Genomic DNA, 24,223 nt, shown 5'->3' with positions numbered 1-24,223 from the left:
GTATATTTGTGACATGATTTAGTTGAATCACAAACAAAGAAAACATGAGGGGTTACAGTGAGAGCCACAGATAAGTTAGGAAAGTAAAAAAATGAGAGGCTTTGATGGTTTTGGTCATTTTATGCACATGCACTCTGTCAGTATAAAATACTTGTCAGTGCACAGGCCAATGTTGACTTCAGTCTTTTAACATTTCAGCCATTTATAATTGTTATTATTTAAGGTTGAGGTTTACCTGCTGTGGAATGCCAACTTGCATTTAGAAAGATCAAAATCTGTTTTTACTAAGTGTAATTTCAGTGACCTGTTGGAGCGTAGAAGTTAAATGAGCTAAAGTTGTGTAAATGTTCTAAATCAAGTGTATTTTAGCCTCTATATATGTGGGCAGATTTGAAATATGCTGCATTTGTACTGGATCTTTAAAAAAGCCAAAGCTGTCTTATTTAAAAAGTATCGCGCTGAACAAGACTGCAATCATTGAACAAGACCAAACCAAAGATGTAAAATAATAATATAATCATGAGCAGTGAGAAGCTGAACAATGTCTTGAACATTAAGTTAATTGTTAGGAAATCTAATTGAGTCACTTGTTTTAGTGAACCAAAGCACACAGTATCGGGACTTTGCTCACATAAATTTAAGGCAATTAAAATCATTTCCAAGTATAACCTTTGAAGTTTCAAAAACTGTAGTTCCTCTAATGGCCACTAGAGACTAACTAGAAAAGTGAGTCAGTCACCATAAACTGCCATGTTAAAAATGCCAGCCCCTTTGAGCAGATATAAGCACGTTTTCAGACTAGTACAAAAAACTGTTTTTAATAATTTAATATCTGGCACAATTGGTCAGTGGATCACCGTTTTTTATTGTATTGTATTATATTGTATGTGTTCTTGGCCATGCTGAGTGAAAGGTGAGCGTTAAGCTATCTGCTAGGCTTCATGGGTACTAATTCATGTCACTGAAGTGGACCTGCTGACTGTGTTGTTGCTGAGTCCTTTGAGGCAAGTTATACGCAATATTTGGCTTACTTGTTGTTAGATTCATTGTAAGAGTGTAAGAGATGTGCATGTCTGTGCAATGTTGCCAAAGATTAAGAAAACCTTCCACATTCCCCCCCTCTCATCTAAATATGGTCCCTTCTGGCCCCAAAATGTTATGATGTAAAAGTTGAGGATTTATCCTTTTCAAACACAGCAATCCTGTGGGTAATGTTACAGTGGCTACATTTATGCATGTATGTATTTTGTATGTATGCTAACGTTGTCATTTGTTCTTTTTGTGCTACAAAAAATAGGAAACTATAATTTATGCACAACAAAAAAAAGTTGCCATACTGAAGAATGATTTGATTACTAAGTTAATGTCACTTATCTAGGGTAAAAATTCTGTCTGATCGGTTTTGTAGAAATAATTTTAAAGATTTGGATGTAGGTATGAACATTATTTTCTTTGACATAGTGTCACAACATTGTTATGTAAGTCAAAGCGAAGAAGGAGAGACAAAAGAACTGCTCATAAAAATGTATTTTATTCCTAAGAACCGTACCTTGCTTTTTACTTAGTGAACAATAGTTTATGTGAAAACCTCATCTGCAAAACGATGATGCCATGTAAAACAAAGGACGTCCCTTTGTTTTACATGGCATCATCACATGATATCTCTTTAAAACCATAAGACATCTGTCCTTTAATCCTTTGAAGCCTTTCGAGTAACTCTCAGGAATCAGCGTACATGAATTTAAAGCTCCAGTCGCTTCATTAGTTGCAGTATGAGTCATCCTGATTTTTTTCTAATCCTTTCATTTTTATTTGCTTCACTCAGTTCAGTGTTGATTTGCTTGTGAGGTTTGAATACTCATCGATGTCAGAACACGTGATGTATAAAGAGCATCGAAGCCATTCTTGGCACAACACTTAGACATGTTACTGGCAAGTGGAAAATGTATTTAGTCACAATTTTACACGTTTAAATGTAAAAATATATATGTAGATTTGATATGATTTTGTCTAAAAAAAAAAAGATGATCGATAGTTCTTTGCTAAATATTATCTTTTCCTCACTCAGATAGTCATTAAGATTACAGTGTTGTGATGATTGTTGCCACTGATTAGCAGACTTGCAGCTGCTTGCTTTCACGCCAGCGAATGAATTAATCAAGTCAACAAAGACAGGCTAATCACTGTTTTAACATTCCCCCATTAAATGAAGTGATGGCTAATTACTGCTTGTGCTTTAAGACAGCCTTTCAGGAATTTTTAAACTGCTTTGAAGTCAGATATCATCTTTGTCTAATATCAAAAAGATCTCTTATTCTAACCTTTCATGGATGATAACTTTCATCCTGTTTACATGCCCAGAGATGCAGAAATACACACATATTATTCTTTCTATGAGCTGTGAAATTCTGATAAAATAAGATTTGCCAATGGGTTAGTTTACCCAAATTACCATAAAATTTTTCACTTTTTTTAAAACTCGTATGTACAATGTAAATTGTTTAGCTTTAATTATTTCAGGGGAGTTATGCCACTGACTGAGATGTATGTCTTCAAAGAAACTAAATGTCATTGGATCATGTTCTGTTTTTGGCATTTGTAATATATGTATTTGGGGAAAAAAAAGAAAGGTAAAGCGAGTAAAAGACACTGCCATCTTTCCCCTATTTCTATGTAAAATGAACCCTACCCTGATAATTCTCAACACTATAGTAAGATTTGTTTAATATCAATATAATGACTTAATATTGCAGGTTCGTGTCAGCAGCTGTTCCTGTAATCATGACACACTCTGGCTGGTCCCTGTGTAAACCTGCAGTTCTGGTAGATGTAAGCCTGACAGATATTGATCGATGCAGACATTTTAATGACACGTTGAGCTTTTTATTACATTTTTGTCACGCTGCAAACAAACCGAATGCTTTTTTATGTTGGGTCAGGTCTTAAATTGTACTTCTCATCTTTTCTCTGGAAAGAGAAGTAATAACAGGGGAATTAGGTTGATGTTAACCACCATCATTCTATCCACATCATAAGCCAGCCCCTGTAAAGATAGCCAGCTCAATGAGCTGTGCATTGTGTGCAGTAGCTGACTGTGTCGTTACATGGTGGAGTTCTTACAGTGCCAGGAAAATGTATATTTATTTTGCATGCAAAACAATATTTTTTAGCACCCTGCATTTGTCATTTGATCCATTTATAATCAATTCTGAGCTTCTTAGAAATGATCTGAATAGCATCAGTGTCAGACTTGTGGAGATGCTTGGCAGAAGGAGCACAAAAAGAGAACCCGATAATCAAAATGAAAAATTGTTTCCACATCGGTGGTTTCCCAACGGGGAAACCATTCGTATGTCAGCTCAGGAGACAAAACGGGTTTCTGCTTTATGTGGTTTGCTATCTTGACTTGTGCCTGTTGAGATTCAGTGTTTGTTCATGTCATTGTCATTATTGGATACTGTTTATAAGGCCACGAGTTTGAACCTTGACTTTTTTAGCCATCATGGATGGGTTATATGTACTTTTAGAAAAGAAAAAAGTCATTAATAAAAAAAAATATGCGTAACATTTCCTAAAGTCAGCCAACACTGTGAGAGGAATAATGTGTCATTTTTTTTCTCCTAAACGTTAGTTTGTCAAGCTTAAAAGAAACACAAAAAAGAGGAAAGAAAAGAAAAAATCAGGATTTAAAAGTCAGTTAAAACTTCACTGCAAAAATAAATCTATCAGCTAATACTGATCATATAATTTAACAGTAAACTCAAGAATGGCTACCTAGATGACCTTTTGGTGTTGTCTTGTCAATCTGAAATGTAGGGCTGCATATGAGAAGCTAAGGCTAAACTAAGTTATTTATGGGATATTGTGACAGAAAGTTACTTTTTGATGTAAAGTAAAAATGTATATTAGTAGAGCATGTCACAGTACCACAACAGCTGCATCATGTCTACTCAGTAATATTACTGAAACGCTTAAAGATTATCAGCTTTAGGTGGATCACTGATCTATCAGAAACATTCGATTCATGGCATCAATATATTCTCAGTCAATAGATTGACTCACTCTTAGATTAAGAGTTCTCTAAATGGTTTCATGTAGAGGAGGGTTCAGGTCATTTTAACAGGCGTTCCACAGGGAACCATTCTTGGATCTGTTTTTTTTTTTTCACCTTGTGTACAAACAATATTATCTCTACCAGCCAAAACTGTAATATGTGTATTTATGCAGATGACACTATTATATATTCCACTCGCTTGTTGTTTAAACTGAACATTGCAAATCTCGTCTGGTTTTGATACATTTCAAAAATCTCTTATCAAGCATGAGCTTGTTTTAAATTTCAGTAAAATTAAGTCTATGATATTCATAAGGTCACCTAAAAGTAGCCTTCATTCTCTTCATAGTCGTAAAACTGAAACTATTGATTTTGTTTTAAATACTTAGGATTCTGGCTGGACCTTAGACACATTTTTAAGATACCTATCATGAAAATGAAAGTAAAAAATTGGATTTTTGTAATGAAAAAAAAAAAAGATAACTGTACAATCCACCTTTTCTTTATCTGTATCTGCCTCTTTCTTAATTTATGTACAAAGTGCATAATATTTGCTTATTTATATGAAATCTTTCTTCCATTTTGAGTTTGAGCTTCATCTTTTGATGAATACAGGGGATGGTAAATGAACTCAAAGAGACAGGCCTCTTCAGGATAATGCATTCCTCTGAAAACATGCAGGCAACCAGCCGACGGCAAGCAAGGCAGCATGTCGACAATGAGCGCAATTGTCCTTGCTTCACTTACGTAGAAAGTGACAATTTCACATTGTCTTGAAATAAATTCAGAGGATGGAAGATGGTTCAGGGCGATCTTTCCAGTTGAAAAAATTCTGTAGCAAACCCTCCCTTTCTCCTGCAGTGTGCGTTACGTATTCTCGCAGCACAGGGGACTCATAAACAAGGTTGGATAACAGTGGCGGTGGCTCAGAGTGGAGCGGTTGGGGTGGTTTGTTTTCAACTTCATCAGTTAAAAACAAAGAGGAGCTCTGTCTAAAACTGGCTCATGCATGTGTTCTTCTGGAGGTTATGTAAACTGAAGGCACTTTTCTGAAATGTTCAAATAAAACAATAATCTCTGTTTAAATGATCTGTTCTTCTTTGGAAACATATGCTACGTGCTATTTTCTGTCTCTGGCTGAAAGATGCATTTCTCTCTCTCTCTCTCTCTGATATGCTAACAAGCAGGCAGCAGAGCACAAGCACCAGTCGACCAGATGTCCGCCAGTCGCTCTCTTCTGCGTAATTCTGAATGATTTGATATTCATGGCCTGCTGATTTGAAAACTGCCTCAAGCCAAATGCCTTGTTTTGGATGGATATAAATACATATATCTATCAGTTGGCTTGTTTATGCGGCAATCAATGTCAATCATCTTGCCTTTGCCAGCTGCCATGATACTACAATGTTGCAGCATAAGGAGAATTGCAGTTAGTATAACTTTTGTACCACAGCTAACAACATTCTTAATAACGGATAATTCCCTGTAACTGCAAACTGGATCACACAGTAGCCCATGTTTAGCTTTAAGAAAAAATTCTCAAAGCTGATTGCTCAGCACATAAAGTGACTGGTTGTCTAATTTCTTGATCCTTCCTCCACTCACTTTTGCCATTTTAATATTGTTTTTTGTTTAAATATTTTACAAAATATAGTACTATATTCATTAAAACAGATTATGGCAAAACATCAAGCATCCCAGCTGGTCTAATTTGAATTAAAATCTAAAAATGATCACTAGACAAGTCACATGCTTGTTTGAAATGTTGTTTTTATTTCATGATTTTAGTAGCTTTGTTCATTTTCACATGGATGTGAAAATTGGAAACTGATGAAAAATACAGGGGTTGATTTATTTATTTTAATTTAACAAACTGAGCTATTTTTTTTTATATAAGTAAGTTCTTAATTAGTTTCTTTATTTCAAGATGAACTGCTCTGATTTCAGTAGTGAGAATCCGTGCTACAGTGAAATAATCACTTTTTATGATCTCAGGCAGATAAGGTAAGCAAGCCCTAGGTGTTTCTGGTTCACACACTTTAGCGTTTTCTGACTAGTAAATATTACGCTACCAGGAAATCTGATTATACAGCTGTGTAAAAACCAAATTTTCACAGGACTCTGCGCAGTCCTGTACACCCCTGGTGCTTTCAAAGGAATTTAGATGGTATAAATCAGCCAGATGTTGCCAATCAAATGTATGAAGACCATTCTAAAGGTCAAATGTGAGACTACAGGTCTGTCAGCTAAAGCTTGGCTGAAACTGGGTCATGCAGCAGGCTAATAATACCAAACACCAGTGTAAATTTACAGGATGGTTCAAGAAGAAAACAATCATTGTGTTGCAGTGGCCCAAAGTCCACAACCTCATTTCAACCTGATTGAAATCTTGTCTCTGGACATTAATAGACTTGTGCATAAATTGTCCAAATTCCTGCTCAATGATATGAAAGACTGATTAAATGATAACAAAAACAATTACTTCAAGTTATTGCTGCCACAGGAGGTTCTACAAGCTACCGAATCACAGAGTGGGCTTATTTTTCCACCGGATTACAGAGAGTCCTGTGGAAATGTTCTTTCTCATATGACTATATCTTCATGAGTGAATAATTATGATGATGAACCTGCATTATAGTATGTCAGCATCACCACAAGCCTGTTAATATGTTGATAATAGCGGAGTGGATAATTATAGTGGTTTTTTTCTTTAATCTTCTCTACCTTATAACATATCATACAGCATTATGAACTGTCTATGCTGCTACGATTGCAACATGTTTTCCCTGTAATGTAGTATAAAGGATGCTAATCTAATTATTCATACCTCAACACCTCTGAAATATCTATTAACAGTGCCTACTCATGGGACTAGTCTGATCATTTCAGCTGGTAAGACAACCAGTGGTGGATAAAAGAAGTCCACCGGCTCAGAAACGCTGCTCTCATGGGAACCTAACGCTCCAAACAGATGTTGTTCTTCCTCAGAAAGTGAAACCTAATAAGATGCAATATGGTCAACACTCCACAGGTTTGTGTCCTCCAGCCAGAGCAGACAGTGAGCAGATTACTGATCAGAAAGTCAAGACCTGCTGCCAAAAACTGACTCGGGGCCACCTGTCCCCAAACACTGGAAAACAAGCTACAAGAGCAGCACACACATGGTTTCCAGTGCACACTGTCTGTGAACAGAACTGATAGTTTTCATGGGTGTGAAGCTGGTAAGGAATCACGTTTTTGTATGTTACAGAGCACCTGCTTGTTGACCTTTGGGAAACTTCATACTGTTATTGGCTCTATTGTTATTTAAAGATACACTTCACTCATCTAGTGTGACAGACATGGTTTGTGTCCATGCCTCTCAACACTTACTAAGAAAATGAATGTTTACAACTGGTTTACCACTTAAGTGCTGGATTGAGTTGAGGTAAGGCTCTATGCAGGCCAGTCAAACTCCTCCGCATGTCACTTTAAGTTCAGCACAGAGGGACTGTATCTAAATGGACATTAACCATTTCTTTGTAATCAGCTGTTTTAGAGCCTGCGGCTGAAGGAGCGGTGGCTCTGAGTAAGAAACCAAGAACGTAGCACATTCATAAGGAAAAGACTTGCCAATCACAACCAAACCACACCTTAAAGTATATAGATAGGACTTTATTAATCTTTCAGGTAGGTTCCTCCGGGAAATTCAGTAAAGCTTTATCGTCACGAACAGGGTTTGAACCTGTGCGGGGAAACCCCATTGGATTTCGAGTCCAACGCCTTAACCTCTCGGCCACCGCGACTACAGCACATATGTTTATGATTTATCATAAATCATATTCATACAATATGAATTATCTTCGCAAGCAGTGGAAATGGGAAGGAATTAAGATTTCAGACACCTCTGTGGAGCCTTGACTTTTTACTTACCTGAGTTGTGTTGGATTAAAATCAGCTGATAACTGAAAAATTCTACATTTAAATTAAAGTAACTGGTTTTCTCTGATTTATTACTAGAAGTTTGTGTCTTTGTATTTTTGTGTTTTTACTTGTATATACTGAATTACTAATAGATAACAATATTTTCTCTAAATGCTTGGATTTTTTATTTTACTATTATCAAAACAATACTCAGATTCTTCTATTTGAATATAATTTTCTTTTTCTAGAAATTTGGACTGAATGTTGAAGCTTTCTAATGCTGTAGTCGGGGCCTTTCTAAGTACTCTTCACTTCATTCAGCCATAAATGCAAACAATATCAAAATACCTTCACGGCAACTGGCATAACCGGAGGATATACCATGATGTTGGATGTTATTATAAACCCTGATTCGTTTTACATCTCCAGGTTTGCTTTCTGTTCCTGATATAACCAAACCTGAGCGAACTAATCATGAAATCAGGGAACTGCACAGAGTTCTATCCTTCCCCTGTCCAGTGAGGCGGAGGAGTAAAGTACAGTTATATAACTGTGAAAAATATATAGCTGCACCATAGTCTGTGATTATGAGACCAGCATGCCATGTCCTACTTCAGATGTTACACAATGGGCACTCTCACTAAAAGGCATTCATCCATACAGTTCAGCAGGCATTTAGTACCTTTAGTGTAATACTGTTGAACAATTGTATTTGGGTTTTAAGAACACAATATAAAGGAGAGAATAACATGCACATCATTGGTTACACTTTCTAATACTGAGGTTGACCCACTTTTGCTTTAACTAAATTCTTCATTGCATATCTTCAACTTTGTGAGCTTTGAGACATGATGTGTTATTCTGCTGAAGCAGCCAACAGAAGGTGGTTGCACTCTGGTCACAAAGTGATGGACTTAGTCAACAACATTACTCAAGAGGGCTCTGCCACTTAAACAATGTCATCTTGTTACTATGGGAGACAAAGTGTGCCAAGAGGATTTAAGAGAGCCTGTGTCATTTGTATCCTCAGTTTCCTGTTCTTACCTGACAGAAGAGGCACCTGATGTGCTCTTCTGCTGCTGTAGGCCGCCTGCTCCAAGTTTTGATGTGTTGTATCTTCAGAGATGCTTTTCTGCAAATTTTTGTTGTAATGAGTGATTATTTGAGTTTCCATTGCCTTCCTATCATCCCGAAACAGTGTGGCCATTCTCCTCTGACCTATGACTCCAACAAGGGAATTTTTCCCTGGACTGCTGCTCACTATGTTTGCACTGAAGCACCGCAGCAATTTCCTAATGTTGTAAACCTGCTCAACATTTGGCAATAAACCCCTTTCTGATTCTGATTCTGATTCTGGATATTTTCTCTTGGTAACTCTTTATAATATGACCCGCAACTGAGGCCCTTTCTTTTTTTCAGACCATCTTTAAAAGAGATGGTTGTGTGGGGAAAATCCAACCAGATCATCAGATTCATATCAGAATTTAAGCAAGACTTAAATCCGTTTAGGGATAAAAACAGGCAATTACATTTTGTGGCAATTAACTGTGCACAACCAGAAGCCTAAAATAACAGTGAAATGGCAAAAAAGCATTTAGCAACGTGAATCTTACGTATAACACAGTGTTGTAATTTGGTGTAGGAAATTGTTTGTGCAGGAAACAGTAAGCAAACCTGCTACTCTGATTTTACAGCGAAGGGTGTTATCAAGCTTTACATTTTGAAACTAACTTCTTTCTTTTTAAAAAGAAGAAACAAAATTATCCAAAAGCTTTAACTGATGAAATCCTTTGTTGATGGAAAAGTAGATGAAGATGACTCTTTTTTTAAAGATTTTCCACTGGCACAGGATTTCTCTTTTAAGACACTTGAAAGCTCACCGAATATTTGAGGCATTAACTAACTCATCTAGTACCATCATCATCACTCTGTTGCCAAAATAGCTGAAGCACAATGACTCATTCATCATGCTCTAAACACATACTCACACTGATGTTGCAGGGGCAGTGGGGGCGTCTCTCAGCAGAACCTCACAAAGAGATAAAGGACGATTCAAGCCTTTTAATTATTCTTCACAATCATTTCTCATTCCTATGTAATAACCAGGCGCTCTCTGTAACAGAAGGTGATTCCTGGGTAGATGAGTTTGAGGTAAGCAAATTGTTTCTCCAGACAGGATTGATGACAGTATTTGCTGATGACTGCCGGTAGCTGTGAGTTTAGATTGGCTGTGGGACACCCACTACTGATAATAAATTAACATAAAGTGCTATGTGTTTAATTTTGTTCTATTGATATTACAGTTTAATATAACTTTCAGTTCAGGTAAACATAGAGCAGAACAGAAGATGTTTTTATTCTGGCGTTAGGTCCCTGTGTGCGGCAGAAGTGTGATCACTGATTTTCTTCCACGCCACTGAAGCAGAGTGACCATGACATTCAGCACCGTATCTGACATTTTCAGCCTGCACTTCTACTCTCAGAGCTCCTGCATCCATCAGGAGTGATTTCCTTTGTAATCTAGAATTTCCTTTAAATCGCGGCAAAAATTGATTCCTATTTAAAAAATAAATAAATAAATTGTAAAATTACAGCCAAGTAGACAATTGCACAGATGCTGTAACCCACTCTATACTGTTGTTTCTGTGCACTTAAAGCTTGCCACATGTATGTTTTGACCTTGCAGTGTGAATAGCAAAATGTGATAGCAGCCTACCATAAATCAGTGTCACAGCACAGACTGTTCCAGCCACATGCAGGTAATCTATTTGTGCCAGTGTAATTTGTTCTGGGTTTCTTGCAGGCCCAGCACAAAAAAAAAAGGCATGCATTTGTGCTGCATCTTATGCATATGTGGTATTTCCTGGCAGTGAAGCTTTAGCCATGCACAGTCTTTCGGTACTTCTGATTCACATTGTGAAAATCTTTCTCCACCATGACACTATTTTATGCATTTACTGTAGATAGCTACACAGTGCTTAAGTAACAAGACTACTGACAATGAATTTCTTTCTTGTTGTGCCACACATTTAATTCTGCAGAAAGTTTTCTGTTCCTAGTTCTGATATTAGTGGCCTGTACTCTAAGATTTTACAGGTAAATCCATAATTTGTTGGGCAAAGGCACAGTTTTGTAGTTTTGCCTCTGTACACAACTGCAGTGGATTTTATATCAAACAGTTAAGATGTAATAGAACTGGAGATTTTCAGCTTTAATTCAAGAGGCTCTACAGAAAAGTTGGATTTACAGTTTAGGAATTGCAAACTAACATAATTGCAAATAGAGGGGTTGTTTTTAAACTCGCATGAGGTATAGAATGAAGTCTAAAATTGGCATACCAAGTGTTATTTTTCCTCCTTGAGATGCTCTGTCAGGGCTTTGCTGCAGCCTCCAGTGGCTAAGTGTGGGTCTCTCTGCATTCAGAGTTGTTTTCAGTAACTGATTGGACTGTGAGGTGCCATTTATTCAGTTTTGGAACATTTGGCTGAATCTGCACAGCCTTGCAAACTTCAGAATTCGTCCTGATACTTCTATCAACGCTCACATTATCAGTTAACTCTAATGACCCGATTGTGCCGGCATGCCCATACCATAACTTTGCCTCTTTGGCAGATAATGTGTTATGCTTCAAATCACAAGCTGTTTCTTTCCTTCCCCATAATTTTTCTCTTTCCATCATTCTGGTATGAAAGTTAATCTTGGTTTCATATGTCTTTTTTTCAGGAGCATGTTGCTGTTTTATATGTTTTCTGGTAAAATCTAATCTTATTTTTATGTTCTTGAGTGTAACCAGTGGTTTTACAGCTTGTTGTAAAACCATTCATAAAGGTGTGTCTGGCTTATAGACTTTGACAGTGATATCTTTGGGCTGAAACACATCAAAATGAAAATTCAACACTTTGAATCGACTTCAGATATTATGCCTTCCTCATTTGTCATGAAATATCACAGGAACAGGCCTGACTAGGTCATGAAACAGCTTGTCAGTCAATTGTCCAATTAATTTTGAGCTTCTGAAGATGAGGCTGTATGCATGAAAATGACTGCAATTCCTAAACAGTTAATTTAAAACGTATGTAAAACCCCACTAATTAAATGTTAAAATCCACCGTGGTGTTGAACAGAGGCAAAAATACAAAAACTGTGCCTTTGTTCAACAAATTATGGATCTAACTGTATTAAAACACCCCAGCTTCTTCAACCTTCGAATTACATAACATCATCACATTTCCCTGAGATTGAGGTTTGTAGATCAGCATTAATTCAAAGCCTTTTGGTGTTATATAAGTAAATGGTTGTTCTGCTTTTTTGTGTGTTTTGACATTCGCTTTGATTTTGAATGATGGATTATTGCAGCTGTACCTTATTTATTTCAAACATATGAAAGTGTCCAAATGACTAGAAAAGAAATCATAGCCGTGAGAGTTCACATTCAGATCTTGCCATTGTCCACTTAATGGGTCGTCGTGTTTTGTTGGGTCAGCAGTGCATTAGAGGAAACTTTCCTTACGTAACGACTTTCTTACCTCACAGAAGTACTTAGCGACACCAACAGCTTAATGGATCAAATAGGAGTGGGAGGGAGTGAGTGAGGAAATTAAGTTTAAAAAAAGAATGTGAAGGCTTTGAGATTTTGCTAGTTTCTGGGGCAAATCAGAATAAAACTGTTAATCTAGAAAGATTGAGTAACACTTTAAACCTCGAATGTGGAGAAGCCTAGCACTCTGGCCTAGGCTGGCCACAGATGGACAGCACGGAGGATACTGAGGATATCCATGCATCCATTCTCAGGGGTCCCATTTCTGGGCATGTCTGGGAAACAAGCAAATCAATCAGTGTCAATTAGAGCTTTGTTCAAAGTAAACCACATCCTGGATGTCAGACGTTCATTCTGCACTCAACAGCAGGCAATGCAATTACGCTGCAAAACCTCTGAAGGGCTAGGGGTCTGAGAGGATGAAGTGGTGCATATAAAAGGCTCTTACTGTCTTTTATCTATCCTCTCTCAGGTACCCTCCTGAGCAGAGACTTTCACTGAGCATGAGAGAGGGTAGCCACACTGGAAGCCCTCTGTTTCATGTTGTGAGCCTGTCCCTGTCAGACACCACTGTTTGGGATGCCATTCTACATAAGTACGCCGATCTTCAAAGCCTCTTTCCTGCTCCCCTCTGCTGCTCATGCTCTGATTTTGATACCTCTGCAATGAGATGGGAGCAGCAAGAGCCTTTAACAGTCATTGATTCCTGAAGTCTACAGTCTGTATAGTCACTTCCTCTGCAGCTGGAAAAGGTGCGAATGTTACCCTTTAACAGCCGAGTCTGAATTAGATTCTGAGACGTGGGAGCATAATCGCACTTGACTTGCAGTGTGAGTTACCGAGGTAGGTTGCACATCCTTTCTCTCACATTGCCACCACGATGCTATATTTAATACTTCATTTCTATGCAGACAACAAGCTTACATCAGTGTATACCTCAAGGAAATGAACAGTCAGACAAAGACAGCAAAGAAAGAAAATCCTCCCAGCTGGATCCCCCACGCCTGGCACAGACACATGTTGTTTAATTCTTTATTGTATATTTTATCATAATGTAAGGGGGTGGAATAAGCTGGTAACGGTGAATATAGATGTGTGATACAAAATATGATAGTGTTGCTACTGTTGTTACTATGCTATTTCAATTGCAGTGATATCTTCTGGGTCATGTTTGTATTGTTTTTGTTTATTTTTAGAGTATATATAGCTTAGCTAATGGTAATTCAAGGGTATTCATCTAATGTAGGAAATGCAGCATTAAAATGTACACAAAGCACATCTTCCGCTATGGTGCACACTAATGCCAGGGTTGAAATTTCAGTCCCTTTTCATTATGGTTGGTGTGTGGTATAAACAGAGTTCACTGAGGCAGAATATTTTTCAAGAAGTGCTTTATTTATACTACTTTAAAAAAAAAGTTTCGTTGAAAAGCTTTCCATCCGAAAATGAATTTGTCTAAAACTTTTGCGCATCACTTCCTGTCATAGCATGCATCGATAACAGTGATGCCCTATTTTGGTTGAACGGTTGAAGCTTTTGTGTCGTGATCGGTTTCTGTAGCAACACGATTTTGAAAATAGCTCCCCTCTCTAACGGCCCACTGCTGTCGCAAGTTCTCCAGGCTGTAGCCCACTCCTGATGCATGACTCATTCATTGCTCATTATCATCCCACTCCCATTTCGTCCTACCCAGTCTCCCCTGCTTGGATATCTGATGGTGGTGTGGGGGCGGGGTACTGGCTACTATAAAGCTGGTGCATCCGTGCTGCGATTGGCTGGTGGGATTCCTTTAATCTGCTCTGACTACTATAGGGTCCACCCCCATACTCCTCCCCCTCTCTTTGCCCTCACTGACAGCATCCATACACAACAGTGCGCTGTCTCTGTTCCAGGGAGAATATCAGCTCTGCACAGGGAGGAGAGGATTAGCCACAGCCACTCAGCTCATCTGCATACATGTTCCCAGAGAACCACATGAGCACCCAAGGCTGCACCTCTTTTGTATAAAAGCTGGCACTCCTATCACAGAGTCTCCACTTCATCTACTCTCACTGCTGTGAGGAGATTCAAAAGGGACCACAGTTGTTGTTTATTTTGTTTTTTTTTCTTTTGGACTCTTTTGAATGATCTAAAGACTTGTTTATATCATTTAAAAAGGCCATGTCTCTTTTTAATTGGCAAAATGAAAGTAGTATTATTTAACGTATATCTTCTTTGAACATCAAGGAGTTTATTCCCATTTTTTTTTCCTGGGGTTGTGTTTTTTTTTTTTCATCCTTTTTTTGCTCCAGAATGCCATCTAGAGAGTCCTATGAGGTTTGCCAGGAAGAGAAGCCTCTGGTGCAAAAGGCCAAGCGTGAGGCCAATCAGGAGGATATTCTGGCCGCAGCCCTGGGGATGAGGATGGGGCCACAAAAACCTTCAGCCACTTTTTGGCAGCCACTTAAACTGTTCGCCTATTCGCAGCTCACCTCACTGGTTCGCAGAGCTTCACTGAAGGAGAGCGACTGGCCCTCCAGATCTGAGAAAGCCCACAACTTTAAGGTGAGCATGAGTCAACTTAAAGAACGCTTGTCAGCTGTTGCATCTCTTGGTTTAATTTCATCATGTGTGGCCACAGGGCTGCTGCTCGAGCCTCCCTTGTGGGAGATCGAAGGGGAGGGGTGTGGGTTACTGACAGGGAGACTGGGGATGAAAAACAGAGCTGTTTTGGTCTGTCCAGTGAGCCCTAATCAAAAGAAAATCTGTTGGGTGGTCTGTGAACCACTGCTGTTAGTTTGAGCACCAGATGGAGAGATTAGGCCAATAGAGAGCAGAAAAAGTGGCGGACAGTATCCCCGTTTGGCTCAGGCTCACTCTCCTAGTTTGGCTGGTTAATGGGATGGAGAACAGTGAGCGATATATTACTGTCAAGGCTTTTAAACTGCTGATGCTCACTCATCTCTCTCTGCTGCTTTGTTCTCTTGTTTTGCTGAATGTTACATTTCGACCTTTAGAGAATTTGAAGCCTCTGCAGCCATAAAGGAGAAAGCTATGCGCGCGAAATCAAAATCAAGAGAATATTTTGAAGTATAATGAGTGAAACGTGCACTTTGTGTCTTCTAATGTCAGACTTTCCAGTTTAAATTGGGCAGACATTTACATTTACTGTGTTCAATTAATTAAAAGGTCCACATTAGATTGTACTTTTGAGAGTACGATGTGGTATGGTAACATGCAATCATGGCTAAGGATGACATCACTCCAGTCGATTGATGTCAGTGTTTTGTGTTTACAGTTTTTGGATATTTTATAGCACGATTGCCTCCACACTTCTACACATCTAACAGTCTAACAATACTACACAAAAGCCTTTTTATCTAAGATTGCTAATGGCTAAATGCAAAAATGCCGGGAGAGCTGTGGTTTGCTCTTTTTCCCAGAGGCCTCCCTGATTGGCGAGGCTGTCGTTAGCTCCTGGAGCGTGGGGCTTCCTCTGCTACACAAGAAGTTGTCTTTCCATAGACTATTTCCTGACAGCTCGCACCTTTTCTCTTGTGAGGTGTCACAACATGCTGCGCCATGATGGCAAAGCCTCTGCCACTCAGTGTCACGGCTGCACCCGCCAAAGCATTGTCATTTTGAGGGCCTGTTTAAACAACAATCCTCCTCCACTGTGTCATTTTAGGTGGCAGCACCCACTGGTCTCCTGGAGAAATCACTGCAACTACCCACTGTTTCCTTCTATCTCGTCATTGCACTTCATCGCTAATATCTGTCACTGTCCTCCTCTCTGTTGTAGGTCCATACCTTTCGGGGACCTCACTGGTGCGAGCACTGTGCCAACTTCATGTGGGGACTGATGGCTCAGGGGGTCAAATGTACAGGTATGACTTGTTCTCAGTCGCATTACATAAACCCCTTGATTACTTTACAGCTTTCTTTCGTTGCGTTGGTGGTGGGGCGTCGCTGTAAATGGGTTACTTGGCTTTCAGTGCATCTGGAGCTGGATTATTGAGTAGTTTAAGGATTATTAATTGTGTAACAGAATGAAATGGGGTCTTTATGACTGTGATGTAACAGATATGTTACATGAAGTAAAAAGCTTCTTTTTTCTGATCTACTTCCTTATTTTTTGCTCTAAAGTCTTAAATAATATAATAACTCCACATAACTCCACAATCCTCAGTGCGTCTTCACATTCTCTCATCAGCCTGACCAAAACCAAAAGATTTTAAAGAACATTTGCAGTCTCGTAGGCCTGAAAGCGCACAGTACAGTTCTCGTTGCTTTCGTGGAAGATTTCTGTGTCTATTTTCTATGAATTATGGGCTCATTTTAAGAATATTCACCAATAGTCTACAAGCATTTTCAGTCTTTATGTGACAAATAACATCCACACATTCAGCTCTGCTACTGTGAGGGAAATGGTTGCAGTGTGTTTACATACTCAAACACGAGATTCCCATTTCATTGTAAGCATTTGTTCTCCCATCCCGAAATAGTACTATAATATGGTCTGATGCCTGTCTTTGATGTTTTATTGATGAAACAAAGTGTGTCACATAAATCTGCGAGAGCTCTGATATTAATTATTAATGCGCTGGTTTTGAACAACAATCCAAATAAAGGCACATATGTTTGGAGCCAACCTTTATCGACTTTAATACATTGCCATTCCTTCAGACTCAACCTCAGATCCCAGAATCTAGGGCAGCAAAGTCTCACACGATGCTCGAATTTGCATACCAAAAAAAAAAAATGTTCTCCCACCCCCTTTTCTTTTTGTGAACTGCTTTTGGCCGGGTGCCAGAAAGCCAGCCTCTGCTTGTGTTTGTTGTGCCACATTTCCTCATCAGAGTACACCCCCCAGCCTCATCCCATCATGCCCGTGAAGGAAAACAAAGCTGGCATGTCTCTTTAATGAGGAGTAGAGATGGGAGTGTGGGGAAGGAGCACTGTTTCCACACACATTAATATTCAGCCGGCTTCAACCTAAGAGCTAGGTCACACAGCTCAACCCCTATTTAACTTAAATACTTGGTAGGGGGAGAAAAAACAGTCCCTTTAACAAACACTTGTAATGCTTCTTGTTTTCACTTCCAGTCAGAAAGAGACCGGTTTCGACTGGTAACTCTGCTGATTAGACATGTTGATAATGTGCTGATTAGAAATGAGCTCCCAGCCACCAATGAAACTCTTCTAAAACACTGAGCAGCAGCTTCATTACCTTAGCAACAGAGACAGAGGTGACGGTGCACCAAAGCATCATCCCCTGTTTCCCAGTGTCCCCTGGGCTCCTCGTCACCCACCCCACCTGGGACCCAGGGCTACCGTTGAGCTCGCATGGACAATAGGAACTCAGCAGCCTTGTGTCTGATGACAGGCCCCCTCTGCGATTATAGTGCCTGTCTCATGTCCTTAAGAGAATCATCTCTTAAGGTAATTACATTTCAGCATCAATGCATATAAATTCAGGCAGTGTGAATTTCTCAAGGGGCCCATATTAATCAAAATATCATCTGAGGTCTTCCAGACATGTAGCTTTCAGAAGAAGCTTTTTTTTAAATTTAAAATTAAAACATAGCAGTTCTTTTGAGAGATTCAAAAGATGTCACATTTGTGAAATAAAGAAAAAAAAACACATGGCAATTGTCAAAAAACCTTTAATAGAACTTGAAGACGGCTCTGAAGATCTAAGAGCTCGAAGAGCTGCCCCATTTTAGTCTGGGAAACTAGGTCTTCTATAGCCCGCAGCGCCTCAATTGCTGCTTCCACAGCCATTGTGTGTGAGCTTGGATTTGGAAAAGAATAGAGCACACAGCAGTGCTGACTGTCCCTCCTCCGGGCCACAGCTTTTTCAGTGTTCGTCTAATTCCCAACATGCGTCTCTGTTACAAAGCAGCGCTGCAGTGTCTGCATCTGCTCTCCACGGGCACCTCTGTTCCCTACAAGGTGAATCCTGCCCTGAAACAGCTGTGCCTCGGGTCTTGTGACTGATGGCAAAACATCGTGTTGAGTATGCTATCATCTTGACTAATGTGCTGCTGGGCTGGCTATTTAAACACCCACTGAGGGCCAGTCGATGTCTGAAGTAGGAAAAATTTGGCTAAAAAAAGATATTTCCTCAAATTGGTGTATCAATTTCTTCTAACTATTTTTAAAAGGAGTATTTTAACATGAAATTTCTGTGGATGGTCAATGTCCTGTTTGTCCTTTTTTATTGCTAATACATTTCTACTAAACAAGCTCCCCTCGAGCGGTGACTTTAGCGAAGGTGAGCCCAATGCCATGCGTAGCAGAGAAAGAGCTCTCCAAAGCTCTCCAGTGGTCCTGTGACATTTCAGGGGCAGATATTGATCAAGGGGATTAACACTGCTTTGCAAGCCAAAAAACACATGAAACCAGCGAGCCAAATCAAAATGAACTCAGGGCTGAGCGCTGTGTAAAGGCTTTGGGTATAAAAACAAACTAGAAGCAGTCATTCATTACGCTATATTGCCTTTTTCATGGTGACTTTAATGCTACAGATATGCCTGAACTTAACCATTTGCGTGCCTCTTTCTGTGTCTGTAGATTGTGGTTTGAACACCCACAAGCAGTGCTCATCTCTGGTACCAAACAACTGCAAACCCGACCTGAGACACATCCGGAAAGTTTACAGCTGTGACCTCAGCACGCTAGTTAAAGCTTGCAATACAGCCCGACCCATGGTGGTGGACATGTGCATAAGAGAGATCGAGTCCAGAGGTTAGTCTAACGTGAGCTCGTGAACTTCAGTGTGTTCTGTCTGATTCAAATATACGCAGTAGAGCTGAAAATAACAAGACAGGCTCAATAAATGCTGTTTTTGTTAGTCCACAGCTGTAATCCTACACACTGATTAACTGACAGCTCTCAGGTTCAAGGATTCTGTTTCTCGCTGTAAAACAGCTTCCCTTTAAATTTACAGTAAGCGATCTGCAATATATAGTACTTAGGTTGAAGTGTTAAAAATCTGATTCAATTACTGACTGAGTTAATGGTTTTTGTTTTGTTTTTTGTCGGGGTGGATAATGGGAAGGGGCTTGAGAGGAGTGATGGGACTGCTGGTAATTGCAGATGTTTAATGAGGAATACATTACTCTGTTTCCTGCTGCCTTAGTTGATTGCATTTCAGTTAAATCATTCAACTATGTAGGAAACTCGTTGGTTCCCTCATTGTCTGCCCTCTAATATATGTCTGTAGCTAAGTTTGATTTATGTCTTTATTATTTTGCTCAGTGATGCAGAAAAGTATTTGCATCTGCCCATGTTGTTCCACTGTGTGACACTGTGGACATTTTATCCTCAATTTCTTATGCATATTTAAGACCGTTTAATGGCATTTCCTAAATTAGCCATGGAATTCTATGTGGCTGAATTTTTCTCCATTACTCGTGACAACCCTTACAGTGACTGAAAGGTTGTTTATTTTCTGTTTGCTCCTCAAGGACTGAAGTCAGAAGGCCTCTACAGAATATCTGGATTCAGCGAATCAGTGGAAGAGGTCAAGTCCAGGTTTGACAAAGGTGTGTTTTACATGTTTTTGTACAACTTTCAACTCACAAATTACACTTTGTGCCTGCCTATGTTTATGAGACTCATGCACAACACTTTTTATTATAAAATGACATATTTGTGAAAGGTTAGTGCTGCTTTGGTAGTTAAGATCCAATCCTGATATTTCACTGTGTGTGGACAGAGAAGGACAGCCTCAGGAGGCTACAGACCAGGCACTCTCCCTGCCTTAAAGACAGCCATGAAAAAAAAAAAAGATCCTTGCTGTGTTGGGATTCAGTAGTGGACTTAGTAAGAATAAAAATGTCTTGGCCCGGTGCAGTGTGAATTTTAACTGCAAGAAAAACCCTGCAGCAGTGGGCTAAACTCTTAGCCAGATCCGCATGTGGGAGATCATCCATGACAGAGTGTCATTCCAGCTCACAGCACTGTGATGTTCAGTCTGCCAGCACAAGTAGGCCATGGCCTGCTCTGAAAAGCATGCGCAACCCAGAGAAAGTCAGAATAAAACAGGCCAGGCAGATGATAGCAGCTACTTTGCAAAAATACTGAGCAAGACTGCTTTTTTTTTCTTTTTCTCCATGGCTGTCTTTATTCCCGAATTTACTCTGTGATGTGAGATTGTTGATGTGAGCCATATTTAGTGAGAAAACTCTCACTTTCTTCTCCTTGTCTCCCCCTTTCCATCACTCGTCTTCACAGATGGCGAGAAGACAGACATCTCAGTGAATGCCTATGAAGACATCAATATCATCACGGGTGCATTGAAACTGTACCTCAGGGATTTGCCTGTTCCTGTCATCTCATTCGACGCTTACCCCAGGTTCATCGAGGCTGCAAGTACGTCACAACCAGACAAATTAGTCAGAAACACACCTGTTTCACTCAGTTTGATTTTTGCTGGCAAACAGTTGTCGTTAAGCTCTATGCTGTTTCCTTCATTTGATCACGAAATGAGTCACATCAGAAGACATTACCTGCATTTATTCATCTTTTACTTTGCAGAAAATGTTTTACTGGATATAATGTACCAGATGTGAGCTGAAGAGTACTGGACTCAATGTAGTGAAAAGTACAACAGGGGTGTCAAACATAAGGCTCAGGGGCCCAGAATCAGCCTGCTGGAGACTCCAATTTGGGTTGGCTTTGGAAAATGCAAAGGAGTGTATACATTTTGGACATTTTAACTGTATTTATGCAAGTTTTGCAGCTTCTCCTACCAATAAAGACCTCTCCCATGGCCATGGATACTGCACCAAAGCGAATAAATTTAGTATTAGTTTTATGTATGTCGCCCATAGTGTAAAATGAGCTTGACATCCCTGATCTGGAATAATTGTACAATATGAGTTCTGTAGCTGCAGCTGATGTTTTCTTCCCCCTATTTTTTAATATATATTCAAATGTAGTATGAGCTGCAATGTTATTTCATTGCAGCACAGCGATGAGCACTATGAAAATGTACAGCTGCTTTCAACAAGCATACAGTCAAGAGCACTAAGTGTTCATTTGCCCCCCCCCACCAGATTTCCTAATGGAAACTAATGGGTTTTACTTTTACTTCACCGGAAGTACCTCCGGTAATTTGTGACTGCCTGCTCTAGCTACACTAATGGCGTGCTCCTTTGTCTTTTGCAGAGCTCACAGACGCAGAGAAGAAGCTGGAAGCTTTCCGCGAGGCTCTTGCTCTCCTACCACCACCACACGCTGAAACTCTAAAGTACCTCATGGCTCACTTAAAAAGGTGAGTAATCCAAGGTAATTCTGCAAGAGCCAAAGAACCGTAAAAAAAATAATTAAGAGGGGTTAGTGAAGGGTGTAATGCTTCTGCTGCGGGAGGGGTAGACTAAATGTCTAAAACGTTATTGGCATTTTTCAAACATCAGCCTCTCCTTTGCCTTTATTTCTTATCAGAAAGTAGAAAAAAAATTTAACATGTAAAGAGTTAAATGTGTTATGTATAAATATGATTTTATATTAGACTGTGTGTATCTTACATGTTATCTTTGCATGCGGTTGCTGAAACTGTTCCTTTGCGAGGGTGCATGTAGTATTCTTCTAACTTTGATAAACGTTGCAGGGTGACACAAAATGAGAAATTCAACTTGATGAACGCAGAAAACCTTGCCATCATTTTCGGGCCCACCCTCATGCGTGCACCCAACACGGACGCCATAACAGCGCTGAATGACATCCGCTATCAGAGACAGGTGGTGGAGGTGCTCATTAAAAAAGAGGATGTACTCTTCTAAACAAAAAGTAGGACTTTTATAGAACAGCCCTCTAATCATTTTTTGTGTAAAGACTTGAATGACTTTTTTTATTACACTGATTGATGCTTTTTTTTAATGCCTTGTGTATGGACTAGTGCTAACCTAACATCTGTCCTCCCCTGTACTGGGTGTGGATGATGAACCTTACACTTGTACGTACCTTTTGTCTCCCCATTTTTGTCGGGGTTTTTTTGAAAAGCTGACAGACCAGCATGCATGGTGCAAGGTCTTTGTTTGCTTTGTAGTCGTAACCCAGCATGTGTTAAGATGTGTAGCGCTGTGATTTCTGCTTTTGTCTGTAACACAGTAGATTTTGTCCACATTCCCAGCTGCTTGCTGTGCAGCTATTTCTGTGAAACTTTATATAGTTGGATGTAAAAAAAAAAAAAAAAATAAGCTACTAATTTTACTGGGGTAATTTTTATGATGCTGTATTTTTTTATCTCCTCGAATGTTTCTACGTCACCTGCAGTTCTTTGAATAAGTCTTTCTTCTTAATGTGTACACACTGCTGGATTTTCCTGACCTTAACATTTTTGTTGTGTTAGAAGCAGCATTATTTGTGAATTTGATTCTTTTTTTTTCTTCTTTTTTTTACTGTAATGTTTTTTGTACAAAACTTGTGCATGGTCACTTTAATTTATTAAACCTTACTCTGATAAATTAAGTGCTTAATAAGTCATCTGAATTGAGATAATAAAAAATCAAAATCAATAAATATCTGGTTAAAAATGCAATTAAGTGATTTTCATTCTTTTAACTTACAAAATCTCTGTAAAAACAAGAATCTGGGCACAGTAGCGTTTTTTGATACGGGCGACACGGGCGGTTGTCCGGGGCGGCATCGTGGTGGGGGGCGGCATCACGGGCATTGGCAAAAAACCCCAACAAATTACTTGTACTCATGCTGCCCCGACATCATGGTAGCCATTTGCATACTATGCATACTCTCTCAGAGGGAGTGTTCGCACAGGGCGCCAAACAGGCTAGGACCGCCACTGTCTGGGCAAACGTATGGGTAACATTTTACAAACCACATACATACATATCTGCTCACCTTTGCCTTTATACTGTCTTTCAGGGGAAATGTCCCAACTAGTCATTAAAGCCTCTTGGAACCCTAACTGAGCAGTTAAAAGCCTAAAAACTGAGTCAAGCCGAGCTGAGCCGAGTGGGTACTAGTGAAAAAGGGCTAGAAGTCTGAGTTCTCACCCTGCAGAACAAAGGAGATCCGCAGCAGGGGTTGGGCATTCTTTTAGCCATTTGTCACTTTTTCGCATTAGAAGTTCCTTTATTTCACTGACGATTTTTAAAAAAAGCATGAATTTACTTTCATTTTTCACCGTGACTTACACTATTGATTTCTTAAGTGATGTTGGTGTAATGCCTGTACTCCCTGTGAAATCACTTTGTTCAACCATACTTCCTTATGACTCTCCCCATAGTCCATCGCTGAACAATTTAATTTTTGTACAGTCTCCATAGCTTACATATTTTGATCTATTTTTGTGTAGTTGTGGCACAACATCAGCAAATGAAGTGCCTTGAAGTGGCTCAGCTTTGATATGGGATACAGGAAGTGCTATGTGGACCAGATGGGGAACATATGTGACAGCACACCTGACATCTGGCTCATATAAAGTGAACTTGTTGCTCAGGTTGGGGCAGCAACATTCATCCTTAGTCAACACTGTAAGCCAAGGCTTAATATGGCCTTTAGAACAACTGTAGATGTGGGTTATATTTGGCCCAAGTATCTACCTCAATCTGGGAACGTTACTTCTATAGTTGCTGCACTGTCAAGACAAAGCACAACTTTATTTTACTAGTAAGTTTTGTACTTGTAGAAAAACAAACTCCCCATAGACTTGAATTCTTGTTCATTTTTTTTTTAAAAATATGTATTTTTAAAAACACATCATTTGACATGTTTCATCA

General features: G+C 39.4%; 1 protein-coding gene and 1 non-coding gene across 2 annotated transcripts; one reads left to right on the top strand and one right to left on the bottom strand.

Moving 5' to 3' along the window:
- Positions 1 to 7,757: 7,757 nt before the first annotated feature.
- On the bottom strand, positions 7,758 to 7,839 carry trnas-cga. Its single transcript has one exon. It is a non-coding gene; the product is annotated as a tRNA-Ser (tRNA).
- Positions 7,840 to 10,082: 2,243 nt separating this feature from the next.
- Positions 10,083 to 23,026, top strand: chn1 (chimerin 1). The gene is made up of 8 exons (XM_005921479.3): positions 10,083 to 10,108; positions 14,786 to 15,038; positions 16,276 to 16,360; positions 19,050 to 19,223; positions 19,946 to 20,023; positions 20,715 to 20,852; positions 21,651 to 21,756; positions 22,093 to 23,026. The coding sequence occupies exons 1-8, from the start codon at positions 10,098 to 10,100 to the stop codon at positions 22,262 to 22,264; spliced, it is 1,017 nt and encodes a 338-aa protein (XP_005921541.1). The 5' UTR covers positions 10,083 to 10,097; the 3' UTR covers positions 22,265 to 23,026.
- The last annotated feature ends 1,197 nt before the right edge of the window (positions 23,027 to 24,223 follow it).

Source organism: Haplochromis burtoni, unplaced genomic scaffold, assembly GCF_018398535.1.
Source record: "Haplochromis burtoni strain Fernald_Lab_line unplaced genomic scaffold, NCSU_Asbu1 Contig_48, whole genome shotgun sequence".
Taxonomy (NCBI): Eukaryota; Metazoa; Chordata; class Actinopteri; order Cichliformes; family Cichlidae; genus Haplochromis; species Haplochromis burtoni.
Note: the sequence above shows the minus strand (reverse complement) of the source record. Positions and strands in the feature narration are given on the sequence as shown.